This window comes from Calidris pugnax, unplaced genomic scaffold (assembly GCF_001431845.1).
Source record: "Calidris pugnax isolate Ruff unplaced genomic scaffold, ASM143184v1 scaffold44, whole genome shotgun sequence".
Classification (NCBI taxonomy): domain Eukaryota; kingdom Metazoa; phylum Chordata; class Aves; order Charadriiformes; family Scolopacidae; genus Calidris; species Calidris pugnax.
Genome location: NW_015094506.1, coordinates 51,106,405 through 51,129,717, shown reverse-complemented (window position 1 = coordinate 51,129,717; position 23,313 = coordinate 51,106,405). Strand labels below are relative to the sequence as shown.

At 43.8% G+C, this 23,313-nt stretch overlaps 1 protein-coding gene across 1 annotated transcript in view; it reads left to right on the top strand.

The window, feature by feature from the left end:
* Positions 1–23,313, top strand: part of KIAA1324L (KIAA1324-like ortholog) — a 103,727-nt gene that overhangs the window by 51,312 nt on the left and 29,102 nt on the right. The window contains exons 2-5 of the mRNA XM_014964196.1: positions 2,361–2,481; positions 17,485–17,680; positions 18,274–18,421; positions 20,976–21,062. Of these exons, the coding sequence (XP_014819682.1) occupies positions 2,361–2,481; positions 17,485–17,680; positions 18,274–18,421; positions 20,976–21,062 (552 nt within the window). The remainder of the gene's footprint in view (positions 1–2,360; positions 2,482–17,484; positions 17,681–18,273; positions 18,422–20,975; positions 21,063–23,313) is intronic.

Genomic DNA, 23,313 nt, shown 5'->3' with positions numbered 1-23,313 from the left:
AATTATATGATATGAACTATGAGATGGATCTATTACAGATATGTTATTTATATATTCTGGTTGCCTCATAGGCAGATTTCATACCAAGATGATTAGGGACTGGGTTTTTTTCTGTTCCTTGAAGATTGTATAATGAGATGAAAGGGGGAAAATGCATATTTGAATTGAGTATATTCGTAGAGTTGAGAGTGTAGTATATCATATTTCATGTGTAGCTCTGTGTTTGATAGTATCTTCTTATGCTTTGATTTATTTTTGAGATAAACGGTTTTCTTTTCCTCTGTGCTGTTAGTTAGGTTTCTAAACCATAGGCTGAGCCACAAAGACATTTATTGAACCATGAAAATACTAATTCCAGAGAAATCAGAATATTATTTGCACTTGGATGCAACTACCGAAGGCTTTAATGATGTTTAGGTAGAACTTTATTAACATTTGAATATCTCTGGAGAGCTATAGTAACAGTAGGAAAAGTATTAAACACAGTATTGTTTGCTCTTCTATAAGTAAATGAGGAGAATTGCAAGTCTTCTCCTTGTGAATCAGCTGAATGTTTGCAGTGATTAACTAATCTATACTAGAGCCAGCATGGACCAACCCTTACCCACCTGATTCTCTGTTCTGCTCCATCATGTGGATTGTCAGCAGTGCAAGGGGTCATAGAAGGAGAAGAAAAGATTGCCTCCAAATAATTCTTTTGTGCACAGAGTACCTCCACCTTGGGTGGCATAGCTTAAGGACTGATGTCTGCAGTCATGGTGACACAGATCTTTAGGAAGACAGATTTATGCTGCCTCATAGGTGGCTTTTGCTGTAATGAGAGTGAGCTATGCCAGCTAAGGAGCTCTTCTGCTTGTGCCTTGGGCTGCAGACATGACCATTGCCTTTCCTTTCTTTGATTCGTGGTCAGTCCTGCCAGGAGAAACCATCTAAATTGAAAGGAACCAAAAAATTTTATGGATCCCCCACACCAGTCTATCCTAAAGCTGCATAAACCTTGAGCCTGTGGCTAAAGCTCTGATCCCATTTTCCTCAGTCCCATAATTTTGCGTGTAATTTTTATGGGCAACGCAGGGCCATGAAGTGTTAGAGGTGGGATTTCCCTGAAGAAATGGAGAAGTCTCCATCCAAACCAAGTGGCTGGTCTCTATATGTAGCCAAGGGAGAGGAAGAGGCATTTCTAGGATGCGTGTTATCTCCTCATCCCCTCTGTAGCAGGTGTCTAAAATAGGAATGTGGCCAACACTTTCCTTCTGTTGACTGTAAAGGGACCTGGAGGTGGCCTTGCCCATGAGGAGACATCTCATGGAGCTTGCTAGTATGTGTTGTTTTAATATAGGCTTGTTCCCTCTGAAGAAAGGCATGCACTAGTTCTGCCAGCTTCACCCAAGCTCTCTTGATACCAGACCAATTCAAGAATAATATGTTGCTGAGGTTTATTTCAATAGTAAAATTCCGGGCTATGAATTTGGAAACAAAGCCAAAAATGACAAAACTAAAAATGTGACTAGATGTGCATACTGCTGTGCAGTATTTTTTCCCCCTTCATAAATACATTATCCCAGAGGTGCTACCACCATTGCTAATGGGCTTGGCCTTGGCCAGCAGTGAGTCTGTCTTGGGGCCGACCAGCATAGGCTCTACCGCACATGCAGGAATATTCTAGCAGCTTCTCTCAGAAGCCACCCCTGTAGCCCTCCCATTACTAAAACCTTGCCACGCAAACCTTATATGACTACTCGGGGCTTATCTCAGTCACAGAGACCATGGGGATGGTCTTCCCCCCCATTCCCTCACGACTCTGCCATGATGTAGTCCTCAGAGCTGACCTTGGTTGGCATTTTCAGAGGTATCCCAATACTGGGTTTATCTCCCCTAGTTTGTCTGGGCTTCCTCTGAAATTGATGTAGAATGAGACGCCCACAGAAGATGATTCATCCTATCCATCTCAGACAGCCTAACATGGGATGACTTTTGCTTTGTGTATGGCTTGCTCCACTGACCAAAGAGGAAACCTTTTTGGCTACTGTAGATCACATACCATGAAGTTTGGGATCAATCCCGCTCTAAGAAACTGCGAAAAAAATTCTAGTAACATCTGTGTCCCGTCTCTCAAGTGCTTTTGCAAATCCCACCCTCTGCCTTAACATTTGTGCTGCACAGCATCCGATGTGCTTTGTGCTGGCTCTGTGATGATACACGGTGATCATCAAAGCAGCGAGAGTGCTGCACAGTATGTTCCACGCCAGCTACTTCCTTTCTGGTTTAATTATAACTGAGTTTGCTAATCCCAGTCTTGATTAATGAGCTTAATATGCAAATGTTATGATGAAACTGAAACTCTTTGTAATTGCTTGCAGACAGATTACCACTTCGAGTACACAGAATGCGACAGCAGTGGCTCCAGATGGAGGGTGGCTGTCCCGAATCCGTCGGTGGAGTGCTCTGGACTACCTGACCCGGTGAAAGGAAAGGAATGCAGTATGTGGGCACTTTTCATTTTACAGACCCCTAGATTTTCACAGACTAGCTGTCTGTGCTACTTTCCCATGTGTGGCTCTGTCATTCACGTCCTGAGTGTCCCTGAGCTAGTCCTTCCCCTCCCATCCTTCTTCTTGTCTCTTGGAGCTGTGGAGCAGGGATTGCCTTTGCAGCACGGTTGTATAACTCAGTATCTGCTACAGGTACCCCTGTATGCTAATTCACAGACAAGCCACATCTATTACAACACCCCTCGAAGAGATGTGGTTGCTGGTCTTGAGCTGCCATACCCTTAATTTTTGCAGTTCTCCAGTTCATTTATAGCTGTATTGGCCCAAATAGTGACCTGGAGTGGCCAAATTATATTTGCATAGTGTCCCCATTCCCATTACCTGCGTTACTTAGCTAATTAATAAGCTGAATGCATAAGTAATGGTAAATGTCTTATTTGCCTGAGTTATTTTCATGATGAAGCTTTTCCATTTTATTTATTTATGTATTTATTTTTAACAACTTGGAGCGTTCTCATATCACTTGGTCCTGCATTGTTTTAATGTTAAAACACCTCTGTATCTGGGGACAGAAGCCAACTGCTGCTCTGCAAGCACATTTGAACTATTCCCTCACTCTTCTGTAGCTTCCTAAGCTGAATTCTCTTTCCCATCACCCTTCCTGCTGTAACAATTCTCTTCACAAAAGATCCCAGCAGTGCTTTACTTTCTCATTAATTTGTACCACAGGGTATAAATTATTGTATCTGACAAGCGGGGTGAACAATGGCAACGTCCTTTCAGCTCTTAGTGTAGGAGAGGTGAGATTTTATTTGCTTCTGACTCTTCTCCTGTAAAGGTTTATTGTTCATTCTTTTGCAGCATATGTTCCAGTGTAAGGCACATAAATGTTTTCTGTAGCAGTATTGACCACTGGAAAATTTTTGACTGCTTTCAAGAGTCATTTCAGAAGCTGCCTGTGTCATTCCTGGTATTTGGGTTAAGTTTCTGAGGTTTTAGATGTGGAATCGCTGTATATCCTTGGGATGTGTTTTTCAATTACAGAAATACAGAGCTGGGAAGCACCTCAGGTGATCCCATAATTCATCCCCCAGCCCAAATACCAATAGTAGCAATGACTTTGTCATTTATGGCTGGTGTTTGGCTGGACTGTTTTCAGGGATCTCTGGTGATGAAGAGCCCACAAGCTCCCCGGATATTTGCTCATCTATTTTCTTCTATTAATTTTCCCTCCTGTTACAGCTTTTTCTGGTCTTGAATCTCCCTTGTTGGACTTGAAGCCCATTACTTTTTGCTGTCTGCACTTTGAAGGAGCAGATCGTGCTGCACAACCACTTTTGGTGTACTCTGGAGTACACAGATATAACTAATTTTTTTCTGATAGATACTATTTCTTCTTCAACCTCATGATAAATGGTTTTAGGTCCAGCAACATTACACTGTCCTTGACTTTCTGCTACAGATTTCTGAAAATGGTGCACTTACCTCTTCATCTCCTCTTATTTGTTTGTCTTTCTGGTCTTAAAGCAGTTCCAATGAAAATTCAACTGTTTTATAACAATAGATGAGGCTCTGGCTTCTCTGTATCTGGCCTTCTGCTAGACAAGGGGAAAACTGCCCAGCAGATTGGCTGTGATATTATACCTCAAAGTACAGGATTCTGTTAAATACACTGGAAAACTCATCTCAGTTGATGCCTCTTCTCCTTGTTGTGTTGCTGTATAGTCCCATGGCAATTCAGCTGGTTTGAGAAACAATTGAATATTTGACTTCTTTTACTGAACCCTTCGGATCTCATCTCTCTGAGCTCTTGGGAGTGCAGCGGTGTTAATGTAGTTCTGTCTTTTTTCTGTCTGTAGTAGATTATCTGGCTTCAAGATATGTCTGGCTATATTCTCATGACAAAAGTCATTTCAGGTTTCTCATCTCTTAGTCTTTCACCTTTTTCTTTAAGAACAACCAATCTTTCAGGCTGAAAACATGAGTCTGTCAACAGCAGTCAATCACTGCTGGAATGTGTAGGGAACACCCCTCCATTCTGCTTGGCTAATGTGGTGGTTTTTACTGGAATATATTTGAATCAGCATAGAGTTTGGCTGACAGTCCATTCTTCAATGGGTAGGATATACTGGGAAAAGCAGCTTTTGAAAATTATGTGCCCTACAGCTCTTCAGAGTTTGCACATGGGGGTCTGTAGTGGATGATGAGTTGAACTGAAAATGTTGACAGATAAGACACCTCCTCACTGACTTGTTGTGCTCTCTGAGCTGGTGGCTTCTGTCTCATCTGACAACACAGAAGTTGAACTAAGGATGTCTTATCCTACAAGCACAAGTTGCTATGGCCCTAGGAAAATGAAAGGTTCTTTATCTGGGGCTGCTACAACCCATATTCTCAGTGGATCACTTACAGAGTTAGATTTGTCCTAAAGACTTGGCCAGGGATTGCATACACATCTCACCAAGTACTTAATGACTGCATGGGATGCCTTCCTTTTCTTATAGGTCTAGAGTTATTTTATCTTGAGGCCTATCAAGAAATACTCTAAGTATGATGTATCCTTTGAGATGTGTCTTTCTGCTCATTCTACAAACTTAGATTCTGCTACATCCTGTAGATCCTACCCTACGCCAGAGCATCCTGACACTGGGGCTCATCCTGACATTTGATGGAAACCTGGAGTTCCTTAGGTATCTCTCTTGGTCCTTCAAGCTGCAGAGCTGGGGACCATAGTACAATCAGAACAAGCAGGATGATTTCCAGCTTTGAAGATCTGTTATCTTCACAAGTTTTCGTTGGTATCTACTAGTCCTGAGACACAGCTGAGCCAACTATGTCTCTGCTCTTAAAAAAGTGTTTCAGTTGTATAGCAGCTTTTAGGGCTTTTTTTGTCTCCTTGAGGTTGGCAGAGCCCTCAGTGGTCCTTGGTGGCAGTTAGGACACTGGATATGGAGGAATCTGGGTGAGAATGCGGGTTTTTTTGGAGCATATCTGCCACTGCAGCTGACTTCATGATTTACTGTTTGCAGTTGTTTTCATCTATTCAGAAGTGCCTGCTGCTTGAGAATATCTGCTATTGATCTTCACTGCACCCTGAAAACAGAATTGACTTGCAGGCAGTCATTAATTTTGGATCCTGAGAATACTGCACCAATCTCTCCCACTTCCAAATGCTCAGCAGTCATTCTCTTTAAATTGTCCCTGAACTAGGAATTCGAAATACGGTGTAACAATATGTTAAATGTCTCCAATCATCTCTGTAAATACGTCTAGACTGCGGTCTCCAGCGGAGTGGAAAGACACTTGTGACTGCTAAAAATATATTAGCTCAGGTGCTTCACATATCTGGAGCAATCTGACTGTGGCACTGGAGCTCAGTCGGTGTCTCGAGATGTCCTCATTTTCAGGGTGCTGTGTTTTACTGTTTTTCATTCGAATGAACCCATTTAAAATTGGGTTGAGTGTCTCTGTGCTCTGCTGCATTTCGAAGCACAGGCTGACCTGCAAAGCACGGCTGAGAGTGACCCGCTGAGAGTAACTGCCAGCATTCTCTGGAACGTCTGTTTCTCTGAAACATGCCAGGATTTGTCCCTTTTGGGTCTTCAAAAACTTAATCAGCAAAGTTTACCTGCAGACGGGGTCCTCTGAGAATTAGTCATGGGGTTCGGGGTAGGAAGGACTGTCAAATTTTGACTGCTCTATGACCTGGTACTAGGTGAAGGTTGTTTCTTTTTTTTTTTTACTTTGTCTTGCCCTGAGCACAGAGCATCATGATGGTACCACCTTTCCCTCCTGCAAGTCTCCCTACAACATCTTTACCATCCAGGCAGGCAGTAGGAAGACAGAAGGAACATCCCATGGTAGTTATTTGTGATGCTGTAGGAGGTCCTGCGATGCAGTGACCTCAGATGTGGGAGGGAAGGTGCAGGAGCAGTTGTGCAGCACAGTAGCTCACTTGCAATGCACTGGGATGACATATTCCTTTATTTCTGTATTTCACTCTCCTTTTCTTCTGACCTGCTTGCAATGTGAGGCTGTGGCCACTTTCAGAGCCCACATCAGGGCGTCAGCCTGCATTTTGTCGTTGGGTGCAATGTGGGACCTCAAGGCTGCCTCTGTGCAGGCCATGGCATGGGTATTCCCCACAGCTTGGCCACCTCTCTCATGCTTGTGTTTGTTCGGAGACGAGTCCTATTTTTGATACTGGCACATCCCAGTTGCAAGGGATCCTGCAAAGAGAGACATTAAAAGTGGAGCAAGGCTCTTGGCTAGGAAAAAGGCAAATATTTATTACTCCTAAAGCTACTCTGTGTGGGTCTCCTCTGCTTGGTGTTTGAGATGTCCCCTCCAGGCACCTTCTCTGCATGGTTTTGGAGGCAGGGAGCGTGGCGCTGGGGGGGTGGCACACAGCGCAATCCAGACCTTGGAATCACCCCATTGCGACTTGAATGTGCTTAACTAATTTGGTCTCGTTCATTTTTAATTACCACGGATTTCTCTCTCATCTCCTCATGAGTCTGGTAGCAGGAAGGGAATTTAGCTGATAAGGATCACTGCCATCAGGGCAGCCTGCTTGGCTTTTTCAAGGGAAAATGTTTAAGGCAGGCAGTGGGAGCAGTCTGCTTTTGGGGCTGAGCCCTTGCCTTAGCCCCCATATGGCTGGTATTTCTGAAAACCTCTCTCTTGAGTGTGGGGGCTGTTTGTGGTCTCTAACGGGGACCTCTCGGGGCCTGGTGGTGGGAGCAGGACTTGGTGTCGCGCTCCCGCTGACGCTAGGCTGCAGTCTGCTTCGGTGGCCACCGCCAGGCTTTTCTGCCAGCCTGACCATATGCTGCATGTTTTACGCTCAAATTAAAAGTCTGAATTTGGAGCCTGCCTTCCTTCCATGTCTCCTCTTCTTCCTCTCCTCTTCCTCTCCCTTCCCTCAAGCACGACCCAAATATCTGGCTCAGAGTGTGCCCTTCCTGTGCCCAGGTGCCCTGATACGCTCCTCGCAGCAAAGTTTGTGACCAAAAAGGGCTTTAAGGGTTCACATTTTTAACTCAAATTCTTTTTTAATGTTAACTCTCTTATTCCACTGAGTTATTTTTTGCCATCCTAAACAAGAACAGGTTGCACCTTGTCTCATAAATATCTGTTAATTTTAGTGGTGCTATGTGCATTTATCAGGGAGTGGAGCCATAGGACGAGGGGTAATGGTTTAAACAGAAAGAGGGGAGATTTAGATTACATATTAGGAAGAAACTCCTTACTGTGAGGGTGGTGAGACACTGGCACAGGTTGCCCAGAGAAGCTGTGGATGCCCCATCCCTGGAGGGGTTCAAGGCCAGGCTGGATGTGGCCTTGAGCAACCTGGTCTGGTGGGAGGTGTCCCTGCCCAGAGCAGGGGGGCTGGAACTCGATGATCTTTGAGGTCCCTTCCAACCCAAACTATAGTGAGAGTAACAGAGTAATTTCAAAAGGAGTTGAACTTTCTGTGTTCAAGGGGAAAAAGTGCCGGTGGGGTGGCTCTTTACTGTCAGCATCCAAATGCGGGTTATAATTACCAAGATTTCTTAAGAAAGGAGATACAAAAGGTATTGATAATATGGAATAACTCAATCAAATGTGGTACCGTGGGGTTATTGATGGCTCTGCTTAGCAAACTCCACTTTTACCTGGTGCCACTAAGGCGAGAGCAGCTTCTTTGAAATCAGAAATGCGCTTTGGGTCTGTGAGCCTGTGCCAAAAGGTAGGCGTGCGAAAAGCTCCGCTGGCTTCGGAGAATAGACTGTCCTTAATTGCAGTGGATTTTACTGGGGCAATGGACTTTACTGAGAGGAAAATTTGTCCTGATTTATTGCTACTGAGCTGTGTTTGTTGAGTCTATTCTAACTTGTGTAATCTGCTCCTAGGATACCACAGGAGGAGATATGGATCTTCCTGCTAATTGCAGTGCATTTTAGACACAATTAGGGCAAATGACCTTTTTAAGGCTTGTAGGTTTTATAAGCGTTAGGGCAATTTAAGTAATCTGCAGGAGTTTTAACGTTCTGCTTTCATAACATAAAACTTAAATAGAAGGTTTTGAGTTTGATGTTCTCTCAGTCTCAGGTAAGATTGGGTATCCCAGCGGGTAAGAAGTGGGTCTGCTTCTAATTCCCCTGAAGTCAGTATGCATCTGCAAATTTTATAACATATGGTGTATGCACATACGTGTCTGTGTAGGTGGATAATATAAAATGAATGTTATACATCTGGCAAAACCTGTGTGCTTGTGTTACATCTTTCTGACATAAAGTTTACATCTGTTCATTGTCAACTAGATCCATATTCCAGCAAATTCTGTATAGTCTTTGTACTAAAGAATTGTTTCTTCCAGAGTTTTACTCAGAAATTTGAAATTTGGCTGGTGAAGACTTGAAAATAGCAATGATAAATTTTAGTAGTTTCTTTAATGTTTCCATTATTGCACATGTGGATGTGACTGTAAATACTCCCATGATTATGGCAGTCTTTATTACACAGACACATCTATTTATGTTATCTAAAAATAGTTTGATATGTAATAAAAAAAATTATTATCACCACAGTGTCGTTTTCTTCATATATGAATGTGTGTAAGAACTAATTTTCATAGGGCTTAGATAGGTCCAGAGTTATGGCCTCTTGAAGCAAATGTGAATCCTAACAAATTATCAGAGAGGCTTTTCCCCATTTTTTATTTGACATTCACTGAGGTTTATTTTCTGGTCTTATTAATGGGCTTTGAAAGGATTGGGATTTCTTTGTTTCAACTAAAGGGAGGAAGTACATTGAATCAGCATAGCTCTGAGGATGGAAGGGCAATGAAGCTGGTGAGGGGTCTGGAGAATAAGTCCTATGAGGAGAGGCTGAGGGAGCTGGGGGTGTTCAGTCTAGAGAAGAGGCTGAGGGGAGACCACTCTCTACAACTCCCTGAAAGGAGGTTGTAGAGAGGTGGGGGTCAGTCCCTTCTCACAAGTCACAGGTGACAGGACAAGATGAAATGGCCTCAAGTTGCACCAGGGAAGGTTCAGGTTGGATACCGGGAAAAATTTTTACACTGAAAGGGTTATCAAGCCTTGGAATGGGCTGCCCAGGGAAGTGGTTGAGGCACCATCCCTGGAGATATTCAAAAGACGAATTGACATGGTACTCGGGAATATGGTTTAGTGTTGGTGTGTGTGTTTTGTTTGGTTCTTTTGTGTGGGTTGGTGGTTTTTTTTTGTTTGTTTGTTTGGTTGGTTTTTTTTAAATGGTTGGACTAGATGATCTTAAAGGTCCCTTCCAACCTGGGCGATTCTGTGATTATGACTAGACATGTATCCATTCTCATTTTTTCTCATGGCTTGAAAGCCCTGGATCTTGTCTTCATCAACGTTGATGTACTTATACGTTTTTCATTTTTAATGTCATTCACATACTGCTTCTTTGGGTATTCACATTGAAAGAAACAATGAGGTCAAGCTATTAATGGCTGCTGGTGTTTAACCATGTCATTTAGATCTGTCATATGCCCATAGATATGCTTACATAAGGTGACAGATGCTGTTGGGTATCCTGAGCTGTAGAAAAGTGCTATTTTGTTCAAAAACTGTATTCAGAAGATCTCCCCTTTCATTCCTACGTTCCTGAGATTGCTCACTTGAATGGTATATGTTGATCTCCTCCCTCGTTTTGACTAACACCTTCCCTTCTCCCCTCTCTTTTGAGCAGTCGTGTGGCTCCCATGAAGCTGCCAATCAACATGTGAGAGTCCCATATGGAAGGCTAGTCTCTCAAACCTAAGTACCAAAAAAGTGAATTCTTAGTGGGCATGAAATCCAGGGAATCTGAAAATTTCTTGATGTGCTACAGATTTGGCCCTTGGCCTGTCATGTATTACCTAGCAATTAAGGATTCTGACAAAGAAAAGCATAATATAACCGCTCCTGGAGTCATCTCTGGCTTGAACAGCAAGATGTGCAAGAAGTAGATTTCAAGGTCATGATCTTTAGAGGGGCACTTTTGTGTGTATGGCCTGCAGGACTGGGCAACTCAATTTTACCTGAGCCTCTTTTGTATCTCCAGAAAATCGTGTATGTCTTTTCTGAAAGGAAAAGGAGAGGCTTTCCCACTAGAGCACACTGGAGAGGGGACTAGCACACAGCAGCAGAGGCTGCTCTGAGGAACACTGTGAAGCTAAAGAATTAATGCAAGTCTGTCATCTAGCAAAGGTGTTTAGCCAGCGTTGGTGTGCATGGCACAGTTTGAGAGTCACTACAAAAAGGCTGGGATTTAGTAAAGCGCTATGGTAGATGTTTATTCCTATTCCTTTTAGAACATGCCTGCTAACTCGTGTTCCTAGCTCAAGTCAGGTAGGTGAGACCTATTGATGGCATTCGATTTCTCATCTGAACTTGAGGCTCGAGGCTACATTTTGCCATGGCATTTCCATCTGGATCTTTTCCTGATGCTTATTGTTACCCTGAGAGATACCCCAGTGTTATAAGTAATTTTTCCAGATTTTTTCCCCGATGCATGAGCAATACACTGTCTTTGCAGAAAAAAGTCCCATTGCTGGCTTTTTGAAGCACAGAATCTTTTAGGTAAATAGTTAAAAAAGCAGAAGAGTTTGCACTGAACCCACAGGGTTTAATTCTTGGAGAAGAGTTACTGGGAGCTACATGTTGATGTGTGTATTGAGGCTTCCAAGGGAAAGATTGGCCTTAGCATCTTTCGTGGTTTCTTCACCCTATTTGTGTACATGGTGTAATTGCATAAGTTAAACACACCTTTCTCTAAATCACTGGTTTCTATTGCAACAGGAAAGCAGCTGGCAAGACCTTGAGATGTGCTATGGCTTCGTAGAGGGATGAGAGGCAAGCACTCTGTGTGTGTGAGTGCAGGGGACATTTCAAATGGCACTAGAAACCATTTGCACCAACCACTTTTGTTGGTGAGCAATCAAAATAAACTTGATGGATGGAGTGGGGCCTGGGGAGCTACTTACTCCCCTCGAGGTATGTTCCCTGCCATCTCCAGTGCTGAGCCACTTTGTTGTAACCCTGGCAGCAAATGTGCTTGCTAACCTCTTGGTGGTGACTGCCTTCCTTCACTCTACGCCACAATTTCATGAGTTTATTGAGTATTCCCATTCCAAAACCATACCTTTCAGTGTCCAAACGAAAAAAAAAGTGATGATAAAAAAATGATAGTATGTGCCAGGCCAGCCTAAACAGCTGGAGAAAATGATACAGTTCCAGATGAACTGGAAAAAACATTGCACTATTTTGTAATTTCTTGGATAAAAGGAAAAATTATTTACTCTTAAGAAAAGGAAGGGTCTCTTCCACAGAAAGTAATCTTCCCCAAGTTACATCAGCTTTCAGTGTGATCACGTTGCAAGCCTAAACAGGCTTGACAGACTTTTTTTCTTAAATTAAGATTCAGTCTAGTTCCTGGTAACACATTGGGATATAATGACTGAAGAAAACGAGCATCAATTATTCACAGTCTATTGGAGAAGCCTCGTATAAATTATTCACGGAAGACATTCTGAAGCTGGCTGAGATTATAGGAAATATTAATAATGAAGCAATGATTTCCTCTTGTCCTTTGGCTTTTTTTTTTTTATTATTTTAGTCCTCATCTCGTATTTTGGTTGGTCCTTGCTTCCATGCTGTGTGGACCCTCATGTCCCAGGGTATCACTGAACAGATGCCTCTATGTGCTTGTCCTTGGCTACATCTTCTCCTCCAGTTTAGTGGCATGTGTCTGCTGAACCCAGCAGCTGTTCAGAGGGACAACTGCGGGATGCTGCCAACCTCATATTTCCTTTCTGGGCCACCTCTACCCACAGGAGGCTGAGATAATTCAGCCCAGACTCTGCCTGGAGGAGATGGCAGCATCTCACCTGAATCCCAAGCAGTGGGGTTTTGGATGAACAACATAGGGATGGAGGAGGGAGAAGCAGAAAGCCAATGACTGAGATTATTTTTCCTGTGTATTTTCTCTGGCTTGGGTAGAATTGCTCCACTGCCACCCCCTCCTAATGTTGTTATAATCTGGCAAAATCCAGTCCTTTGTTGCTTTTTTTAAAATTGTAATGTATTGAGAAACAGGGTGACACAGAAGGATGCACATGAACTTGTACATGCTCAGTGGCAACAGAATAAACAGAAGAGCTGAAATAGGTTTAGGTATCATAAGTAAGAAATGTTTGGAGAAAAATGTCTGCTGAGAAGAGGTTTCAAGTAGTAGGCCCAAGAAGTAGAGGGTCCAAGTGGAGTGGGATGGAAAGGTAGCTGAGGGAAAGGGTAAGACTGAGTGGCAGGACTGCATAACAGAGGAAAGAAATTGAATATATTGTAGGTTTGGTGCTGGAGGATGCAGGGCATTGAGGCAGCTTTGATTCTTCTTCTGGTGAAATCACAAATATTCTGATCCCTGTCACAGCATAGCAATATCTGGGAGATATTTGACATGAAAAAACACTCCAGAGGAAGGCTTCAGACCTCAGAAGAAGTTGTGTAGTCATACCTCCCCTGACCCCCAGCATCAGAAAATTAAGCAACGTGAGATTGTTAGGGTCAGTTACTAGAGGAGAAATGTGCCAACTAACATTGATCCTAGTCCACCAAAACCACTGGGAGGGCCACAGCTGTACTAGAAGGCAGACTGTGATCCTAGAGACTTACAGTCAAAGGGCAAATGAGGCAAGCCTGTATATGGTCTGTTTTGCTCTCTGGGGAGCCGTTTCCATGTCTGCAAAGTGATTGTAAAGTGCTATCAGATCTGCAAAGTAATGTATTGCAAGTGCTCCTTGGAAGTGGTTACACAGTGGGCAGGTCTCCTCCTTCAGGATGCTTCATGTTGGTGGTGTGTCCCAGGAGGGGGATCAGATACCATTGCTCTAAACTCAAAGAGTTTAAGAGTAGAAGGATTAATTAGATTCTCTGTTTTGACCTTGCAGACCATTAAAATGCATCCAGTTGGCCTGGTGCTGAGGCTGATAATTTGTATTTGGCGTGAGCTTTTCTTCCATATGGTGTCCAGTTATGGTACGAAGCACTTGAGAGATAAAAGACCCATCACATGCCATGACGGATTGTTGCAGCAATCAGTCATTCTTCCAGTTAAAAATGTGTGTGTTATTTCCAATTGGAAGTTGTCTGGGCTCACCTTCCAGAAGGCAGTTCTTATGCAGTTCTCTGCTTGATTAAAGAGTCTGGTGAGATCCTGTGTTTTCTCCCCCTGGAGATGCTTGACTCTCAATCTTCTTTTGATAAACTAAATAGACTAAGCACTTCAGATCTCTCAGTGCAAGATGTTATCCCTAATTTTAAAAACATTTAAAGTCCTTTTGTTTTGCACTGACCTCTTAAAAATGCCAAATAACAACTATATTGAGTATTAGAACGATCTTGCCTGTAATACACTTGCTTCATGCTACACATCTCTACCTCCACCTCTAAATATATCCACAGATCTCACTGGTGCTTTTTTGCACGTCTTGACAGTGGAAGCTCTTGATGGATGGTGGGTCCACTCAGGCTTGCTGCTCTCCGGGATACATTTCTGCCTTCTGCAGATTTTGAGCAGGCTCAGGGTTGCCAACAGAGTCGCTTGTGTTACTTCAGGGTTTATCACTCTGTCAGTCTCTCACCCACCAATTTTAATATCATTCCTTTTCTTTGCCTGCAGATCATTAATAACAATGTGGACAGCCATCAGACTCAGTCCCAGGGCAGGCAGAGCTGCCCCCTTCCTCCCTGCTCAGCGATGGTTTCCCATTGATATCCTTCTCTGAGATCTGTTTCTCAGGCAGTTCTTAATCCATTTAAGATGTGCCTTGCTGGTATCGTGTTGTTCTGCCTTCTTCATCAGAATGACATGCAAAACTAAGTTAACTGTATTAGAAACCCTGAGTATATTACACCCTCTCGGTCACCTTTATCAAGCTACTCATAATCCTTTTAAAGAATCAAATGAGGTCTGTTTGACAAGACTTATGCAATGGTTTCGGTGAGTATTAGTACTGTAGCTCTTGTTAATTTTCTGTGAAGTGAATCTGGTGTCAGATTTATGGTGTGCACATATGATTGTGTGTGGCTGCCTGCCTGGCGTCTATCTAACAGTACTTTACAGCATCTTTTGTGACCAAGGCTGGTCTCCTGTACAAACCACAACATTTTTTTTTTTTTTTAATTCTGTATTTATTTTAAGAAAGTTGCGGCTGCAAATCACCCATAATTGCATCGGCTTCACTGTGGCAACCGAAGGCATCAGTGTATCCAGCAGCGCTGTATGTCATGCTGTTCCTAACTGCCTCTGAAAATGTTCTCCTGGTTTTAAAAATGCCCATGATGGGGCATGGAATCTTTTGATGCGTTTCACAGATTTTTTTCACAGAAAGAAAGAAGATCGAATTCAGTCTTCACAATGTGTGTTGCTCTGTGTAAGTTGGTGTGTAGCACCCAACCTGGTATTTGAAAGGTGAAATAGGAAAATCTGCAGTTGTGAGGGAGAGGAATAGTGATGTCCAAACAGGGTCAATAATGTTGATTCTGGAAAAGATTTTCAGAGTTGCCTAAGTCGTGATGCTGTCCTTCCCGTTGACAGCATCTTGTGTGTGTCACCCCCTCAAACACAGTGGTGGTGCTACAGTAACGTCAACTGCTTCTGTGGACAAGTGGTCATGGATCAGGATCTGGATCTGAGGTCCCAGGATTGGATCTGTGCTCAGCTGCATCTTAGTGAGATGGGACAGCCACAAGCAAGGCAGAGCGCCAATGCCCTGGGATGGATCATCTGTCTGTGCCCTGTCTCCACCTTTGGCAAGTGCCTTCTGGCCCATGGTGGAGGACATCTGCTCCACAGGGTCCCTCTGGGCACAGCCACTGCCTGCTCATCTCCAGCTGGGATGGACTCCTGAGTTGCTGCTGCTTCAGTTAAAGAGAATTTGGCCTGGCTTTTGGTATCCCCCCTTGCTGGAATAGCAAGTTGTGTAACACGAGGAGAGGAGACCATCTCCGTGCTGGGTTTCCCCCCCGTCCCTCTCCAGCCACTCCTGATCGCCTGGAATGAGACCAAACGGTGCATCTGTTCCAGTGTCGAAAGTGGTTTGTGTTGCCATTAGCCACGTCCAGCCCCAAATTGAACCTGGCAAGCAGCTGGCATGCTCAGAGCTAGTTTGCTTGCAGATGTATGTGTTTTGACGGGAAATGTTGCTGCCTTTGAAATATGATTCTTAGAAAAGGGAAAGAAGGTGATTCCCCCCATAAATAAAATTCCCCAAATTCCCCACCTTCTCCTGGAAGGTAAGCGTGGGTGGAGGTGTCCCGCCTGGCAGCCTGCTTGGTGTCTTATACCCTTTTTCTTCCTTTAAAACGATCAGGTTGCAAGGAGTTAAAAGATACTATCTTGGTTAAAGCAATAATCTCCGCTCAACCTCACTGCAATGGAAGAGGAGGCTCTGCTGCCTTCTGTGTCTTCGTTATGGCAGCGAATCGCTTGCAGTTACTGACTCAGTTACAGTTATTTGAAATTCACAATTCTGGAACGCATGGTTAAGCAGCACTCTACATTTCTTGCTATTTAACTTTCTTTAAAAAAAAAAAAAAAAAAAAAAAAAAAAAAAAAAAAAAGGTTGAAACTGTTAAAGCATTCAAATACATCATGAGAGAGCTCACCTTTTTACTTTCCTTCCTGATGGCTTCTCTCTGCACCCTTCAAAAGAAAAAAGAAAAATAAAGCAGGGCTAATTAATAGGTGGATTTTTTGCCTGTCTGTCAATTTTTCACAGAAATCCATTGTGGCAGGATTTACTTGTATATACCCACCCCAGCACCCACCCCTGCTTGGCTCCTGCTTGCTTTCCTTCTTGGTCCATTACCAGCGAGGACTGGCACAGTTAAGTTTAACAATTTGCAAGCAACATAGGGAATATTGTGTTCTACAGAAAGCGCTCATTTGTTTTCCGTCCAGGATGTCCAGTCTCAGAGAGGACAAGGTGCAGCCTGGGGCTGGGGAAAAGTGGGATGTTCTGCTGTTGAACTGAGTGTCTGGGCAGGAGTTATGATTCCCAGCACAGACAAGGGGTTCTGTGGGCATCCAGGACTTCAGCTGCTGTCCAGGTTTCCTCTGTAAAATGAGATTATTCTTTCCTTAGAGATGTGATCAGACTGGAACAAAGGATATATAGTTACTTGGAGTAGGCAATTTTAGAGACATCAGTGGAAAAAGCTCTTTGCGAACATTTATTTTAAATTATGCTTCCCCTAGTTAGATATGTTCAATTACTGCCTTTGCTGTGCTGGCAACCAGTGTTTATTTCTCAGCATGCTAATACCACCCCCTGTCAAAGATCCTCATTTACAAGACACAGGCCCACTGGTGATGTTTTCCAAGACCACCTGGTCTATCAGGCAAGATGTTCAAGGCTTTGTGGGCAGCCCATGTGAGGAGAAATGTGAAAAGACCCCTGGATTAGGTCTACAACTCTCAGCCGACATTTGTAGTGTTATATTACTATCAGGGTGCTGCTGTGCACTCTTCTTAGCTACCATACAGGGGGGTGATACGAGTCTGCTCTGGCTCTCAGGTGCTGGTGATTGTAATTGAGTTCACAGTGTAACAGGTGGGTGAGCAAGGGTGAGGAGAACTGCATCACAAGTCCTCATTTTCACAAATTGCTTTTGGACACAGTCCGTGGGTAGAGATTTCATTTCTAACTCTTGTTTTGTCAACGGAGACAAACTGCGAATCAGGACCCGTCATAGGAGATTTGGTTTCAGCGCTGCAACGTTGGTGAAAAAACAGACGCTGGTGAACATCTCAATTTTGGAGACAATGTTGGGAATTCAGCTCTTGAGTTCCTGGGGCTGGGACATTCCCACCTGGATCCTTTTAGTGACAGTTCACTCTAAATTAATTAAGCGGAAAGAAAATTAATGTAAATTAATTAGAGTTAATTTCTCCATTCATATGGTGGAAATGTTTGTCTCCCCAGCTTTCTCCTGTGCCTCTGGTGAGTACCTGGAGATGAAGAACCAGGTATGCAGCAAATGTGCAGAGGGGACCTACTCGCTGGGCAGTGGGATCAAGTTTGACGAGTGGGATGAGCTGCCAGCAGGATTCTCCAACGTGGCGACTTTCATGGACACGGCGGTTGGCTCGGCTGAGAATAAGGCTGACAGCTGCAACAAGTAAGGAGTTCTGTTTGCATCTGGATTACGGAGCCATGGGTGAACCTGAGACAGGCTCATCAGCACAAAGCCACCTTAATGACTCAGCTATGCTCTCCAGAGGGTATCCAGCTCTACTAATGGAAAACAAGAGAGGCTGGGAAGTGAAATCATGGTCTCATTGGGCTCTTCAGCAGCCTGGAGCTGCTCTTATTTGTACCAGGGTCATGGTATAGTAAATGTGTCTCAAAGGTACTTTCACAGCCTGTTTAGAGACCCATGGTGGTTGCAGAAGGCTGTTTCTGAGTATAATCAAAAGTATGTTGGACCTATGGATAATAAATTCTCCTATGTAGGCTGGGTCCTAAATTTCTAGTTCCATATATTTAAATTTCTAGTAGCGTATCTTTTTCCATGCACCGTGTTAATGATAAGTATTATTTTTATATAAAAAATAACTGGGAATCCAGTAATAAAGTTTTAAATTCACTGCATTCAGCTATTGCGGGATTCTGGCTTCCTTATTGAGTAACATGTTTCTGTATAGCAGTGTAAGAAAAGTCTCCTCAGTGTCTGTGATGTCATCTGAGGCTTGTTTTGTTTGTGTTCAACAGCTCTTCGTGGACACCTCGAGGGAATTACATAGAGTCGAACAGGGATGATTGTACAGTTTCTCTCATCTATGCTGTGCACCTGAAGAAATCCGGTTCTGTCTTCTTTGAATACCAGTATATTGACAACAACATCTTCTTTGAATTTTTTGTAAGGCCTTTTTATATGATGAGTCCAACCTTATGCTGTAAAAATTCAATCCAGATAAAGACCATCAGAACAGCTTTTTACTCGCTTTACATCCCTCATACATCCATGGCTTATTACTGTTGAACAAGATAAAAAAAATATCTTTTTTTCTGCCACTTATGCTGCCTTTTAGCAATTAATTTCAGCTTCAGAACTCAGGCTAAACTGATCCTATCTACCATGCACTGGGATTTTTCCATTAGGGGTCATGACCACCCCTGTTATTCCAGCCTTTTACATGACAACTCTTGGTGGTGGATGCTTCAGGTTGGGGGTGTTTGACTTGAGATGTCTTTGAAGGGGTTTGAAATTTAAAAAGACTTCTTCCAAGGCAGGCATCTAGAACCTGAAGTGCTCTAAGCCCTTAGTATGTGGAAACCTTAGCTTTAGTTTTTGGTCAATTTGGGTCATAGCCATTGAGATGAAAAGAAAATCAGGAGAAAATCTTTAAAAAGGATCAATCTTTAAAAAAAATTTGGGTCATAGCCATTGAGATGAAAAGAAAAGCAGGAGAAAATCTTTAAAAAGAACCAATCTTTAAAAAAAAAAATCCAGAAACAACAGTTCTCCAAAGAGATTTAGGAGTAGAAATGCAGGTGACTTCCAGTAGGAATTAGACTCTGAGGACATGTCCGCACTGTGAAACGGAGGGGTCATTACCTCTGAAATGGGAGCAACCTGGCTGGACTTGCACTGTGCCGTACCCAAATTACTAAAACAATCTGATCAGCAGTGACCAGGATGGGGGAGGGAAAGGAAAACTCTGCTCTGCCCACCCGGAAGGACTGGTTGGGGTCCAGGGAGCTGGAGGGTTCCCAGCTGTTGGTGTTGGTTAATGTTTCTTGAAGCTTGGGAGAAAAGTGCAAAGTAGCCTTCTCCTTAGCAGAGATGGGAAAGGAAGATGAAAATAACGCATTGGTGGCACCGTCTTGCTATCAGTGCTGTCACACTTTGATAACAGGCAGTGCAGGCAGCATTATTTAGCCATTTCAGTTTTATATCAGACTATTCTGCCTTCTTCCTGGGGTGAAAGCAGAAAATATGCTTTCTGCTGTCAGATGAATGTGCCAGGATTATGAATCCTAGCTCCAGTTGCTTGACTGACTGACTGATCTGCTCCTGAAATGGAGCAAATAAATTGTTTCTCTGAGCATTGGCTTTGAAAATGGCTTTTTAGTTCTTACTTTTATGCATATCCCACTCATTCACCTCCTTAAATTTATCATTCCCTTTTTAAGAAGCAGTGAGTGGTGCAGTCCTTTATACAAATGCCTGTCTAAATAATTCCTAGTCAACCTCAGTATTTCAGGGAAACCATATTTAACACACCTCTAAAAGTCCACTTTTTTTTTTCTCTCCAGCATGTCTTTGTGCTTAAATATACTTAACAATGACACTTAAGCTCTGGACAGTGACATTTCAGTGGTAGTGGCTTGCAGGTTGCCAGAAATTGTGAAGTTTTTGGGCTCTCCAGGCGCAGGTGCCCATCTGAGGGTAAGCGAGGAGATGTCCTCAAACATGGGAAGCAAGTGTGGTTGATTCTTGCTAGATACCCAATGCTGCTGCAGCCTGCCCTTCCCAGGCTCTTTTTACATATTGAAGTCCTTTACACCTTGTGAGAAGAGACTATATATTCTTACCTCTTTTTTACAGGTGGGAACTGAAGCACAAAGATGCTGTAGCTCAGATTGTGCAAGATAATTAGGGATCTACGTTCTAATTAGATGCTTCTTCTCACCTCTTTTCCTCGATGCTGTTGATCTAGGTGGGAATTAAGTGCAGAGATGCTTTGGAGGATGTGGGGTTATGGGACTTATTTCAAACTTGACATGGAGCAACTTAGAGGAGGACACTTGACCCCAGGTCCTCTGAAAGTGTTCAACTGGCCTTTCTTCCTGGTGGAATAAAAGCTGAGTAATTGAACTAATGCCTCAAAGGGACTTGATACTGTTTTCTTCAGAGAAAGACCTGGACAAGGGACAATCATCCTCACCCCTCTGCCAGGGCAGACTCTCCATGGTGTATTGCCTATCCTTGATAGCGTTACTCTCACCCCTAGTGAGGTCAGGTGGCAGGGAGCCAAAGACATAGCAGACATTGGCTGCAGAGAAAGCAGTTTGTCTTCTGCCTGTCTTCTCCTACCTCCCCTCTGACTTAGAAGCCTTTGGATTTCAAACAACTGGATCATGGTGGGCATGGGAGAAGGAGGAGGCAACCAAGACAAGATGCCCAGCATCCAACTCTGACCAGATAGTGAGAGGACAAGGCTGAGGTCTTTTCCCTCTGCTCTTTTTTTTCCCCATCTGCATCAGAGGTGGTCATTGGAGGCACTGTTAGGCTGCTAGCAGGTTTTGAAAGTTGGGTGGTGGTTTTTTGCCACAAGTAAGGCAGCTGCTGTTCTAAATATGTAGACAACAGGAACAAAGCTGTATCTTATCATTCCCTGCCAGCAGTCATTATGCTGACAGAGAGATGCATCTGATTGTGGGCACTGATCTTGTGTTTTTATTAACAGATACAAAATGACCAGTGCAAAGAGATGGAGTCCACGGCAGACAAGTGGGTGAAGCTAACAGACAATGGGGAATGGGGCTCTCATTCCGTAAGTGTGAAAAAAATTCCTTCCTGAAGCTTTTTTTTCCATCTATAAACGTCTGTGATTTCCTGTGAGCAGACAGCAAACAAGGGCCAGATCCTGTGAATGCATTTGAAGAAGCTCACTCAGCTTTCCTAGCACTGAGAGCAAAGCCACCGAGGTCTCTGAGGGGGTGATCCCGAAGCAAATGATATAGATGCGAGGCTTTGTATTGATTTCCCTGGGCTTTGAAGCAAGTGCTTCATGAGGTTAAATAGATTTACGCAAATCCTCATGCCCCAGACACTCTGCATGGCTGTAATTGAAATCTGCAACAGTTGTTTGCTCGTGAGAGCAGGAGATTATTCCTTGTTGCTTGGTGGAGTGGAAGGAGCGTGGTGTGTATGTGGGGGCTGGAAGGACGGCCAGTTTATGCTCAATTGTGTGCAGAAGAGCTGGACTGCACCCAGCTTGTGCTCTTCAGTGACTTACCCGGTTGAAAAGCCAGCTGGCAGCACCAGGGTGCCTCCTGCAGTGCTGATACGAGCATGTCCATGTTGGGAACAGTAGCCCTTTGGATGGCCTGTGACCCAGCTGGATGAGTTCTCGGTGAACAGACCACATGTAGACCAACTCATTAGCTTATGGAGATGCCTGGCTTCCACTATGCCATCATACCATAATTCCTAGAGCCATATCAGCAAAGGTCCAGCATAGGTGACGTTATGCCAGAAGAAAAAAGAGTTTTAATTGGCATAGGCAGCAGCCCACTCTCTGTTTTCCATGGTCTGCTTATCCTCCTGGAGGAGAAACTGTCTTCCCGAGCCAGCTCTGGTTGGCAGTGTCTCTTAGCTCTGGTGCAAGCCCCATGCTAGTCATGTCAAGTGGCAGGTGAGCTGGGTGAGGAGGGTGAGTGGCTTGAGCTGGGAGGTAGATCCAATGCCAGGGCATCGACTCAGGTGAGCTGAGAGATGTAGCAGTGTCTGCAGGGGAGATGGTGGCATCTGAGCTCATTGTCCAGGGTGTGCAAGTGTCTACTGACTATGGAGGTTGTTTGGATGCCTGGTTGAAGTGTAGACATGCCAGGTAGGTGAGACAACTGTTCTGGCTCTCCTCAAGGCTTTTGTCTGCATTGCAAATCCTGTCATGTTGGCTTCTTTGAGCCTAGTTTTCCAGTTGCTGCAGTCTCTGCTTTCAGTGTGCTCGTCGTACTGCACCAGAGCTGATGTTAGGTATCGTTTCACCACACAACATGATGTTTAATTCAATAATTCTACTGTTTATTCCCAGTTCTGCTGTTACCTACAGTAACACAGCTGTCCTTTGGCCTCTGGACAGTAGGTGTTTTGGGAATGGGAGATATTCTATATCTCCACTTTGCAGATTTTTTGTACTCTATCCTGGCTGAACAAAAACTGTGGTCCATCCATGCACTGCTGTAAATCTCATTATCCTGGACACTTATGCTGGTAGAGATTATCCCTATTTTTTTTGTGTGAAAATGTAGCACCTTCAGGCCATTATCACTGGGTTGGCAGTAGGCGTCTGGTACTGGGCTAGTATATATGATACACCTTTGCAGGCTCAGTAAACCTGTTGCTTTTAGTAATTAGAGTGATAATGTAGCTACACAGATGAGTTGAAAGAAGTGGTCCTGCCTTCCTCCTCCCCTGCCATGGTGCCACCAACCCACCACCCTTCCTGTGCCAGCACACGGGCTGTGCAGCCGCTTGCTCAACCATGTTATGAAGTCAAGTAGGTCAAAGCATCTGGAAACTGGGTTGTTTTCTGCATCTCATCTGCTGTTCAGGGTCAGGAATGAGCAGGAGGGATGAGACTGCTGCTGGGGATGTTCATGGTTTGGCTTACCGATTATGAAGCTGCACCATTAGATGCAGGCAGAGCTTGATTTTTAAAGCCTATAAACAAAACGTGCCTGTGAGCCTGACATTTTGAACTCTGGGTCATGTCACGTTTCTGTATAAAAGTGGATCTCAAGGCTTTAAAAACAAACCGATTGGCTATGTCTGAACATAGAGCTAGAGATAAAAGCTCCTGAGTGTCAGAGGTAGCTGGATAAAGGCAGGAACAGCTTTTTCCCAGTTCTGCTTACAAGGTCAGAAACAGCTCTCGGTGTTTTTCCATAAAACGGGGTGTTGAGAAGCTCTTTTATAAAGCACGCTTTGGCACTCCTCAGAGATGTCTTCACAGCATCTGCCTAGTTGTCTCTCCATTATTCCTGACTCACTAAGCAGCTTAAGAAAAGCCAGGATTTCTG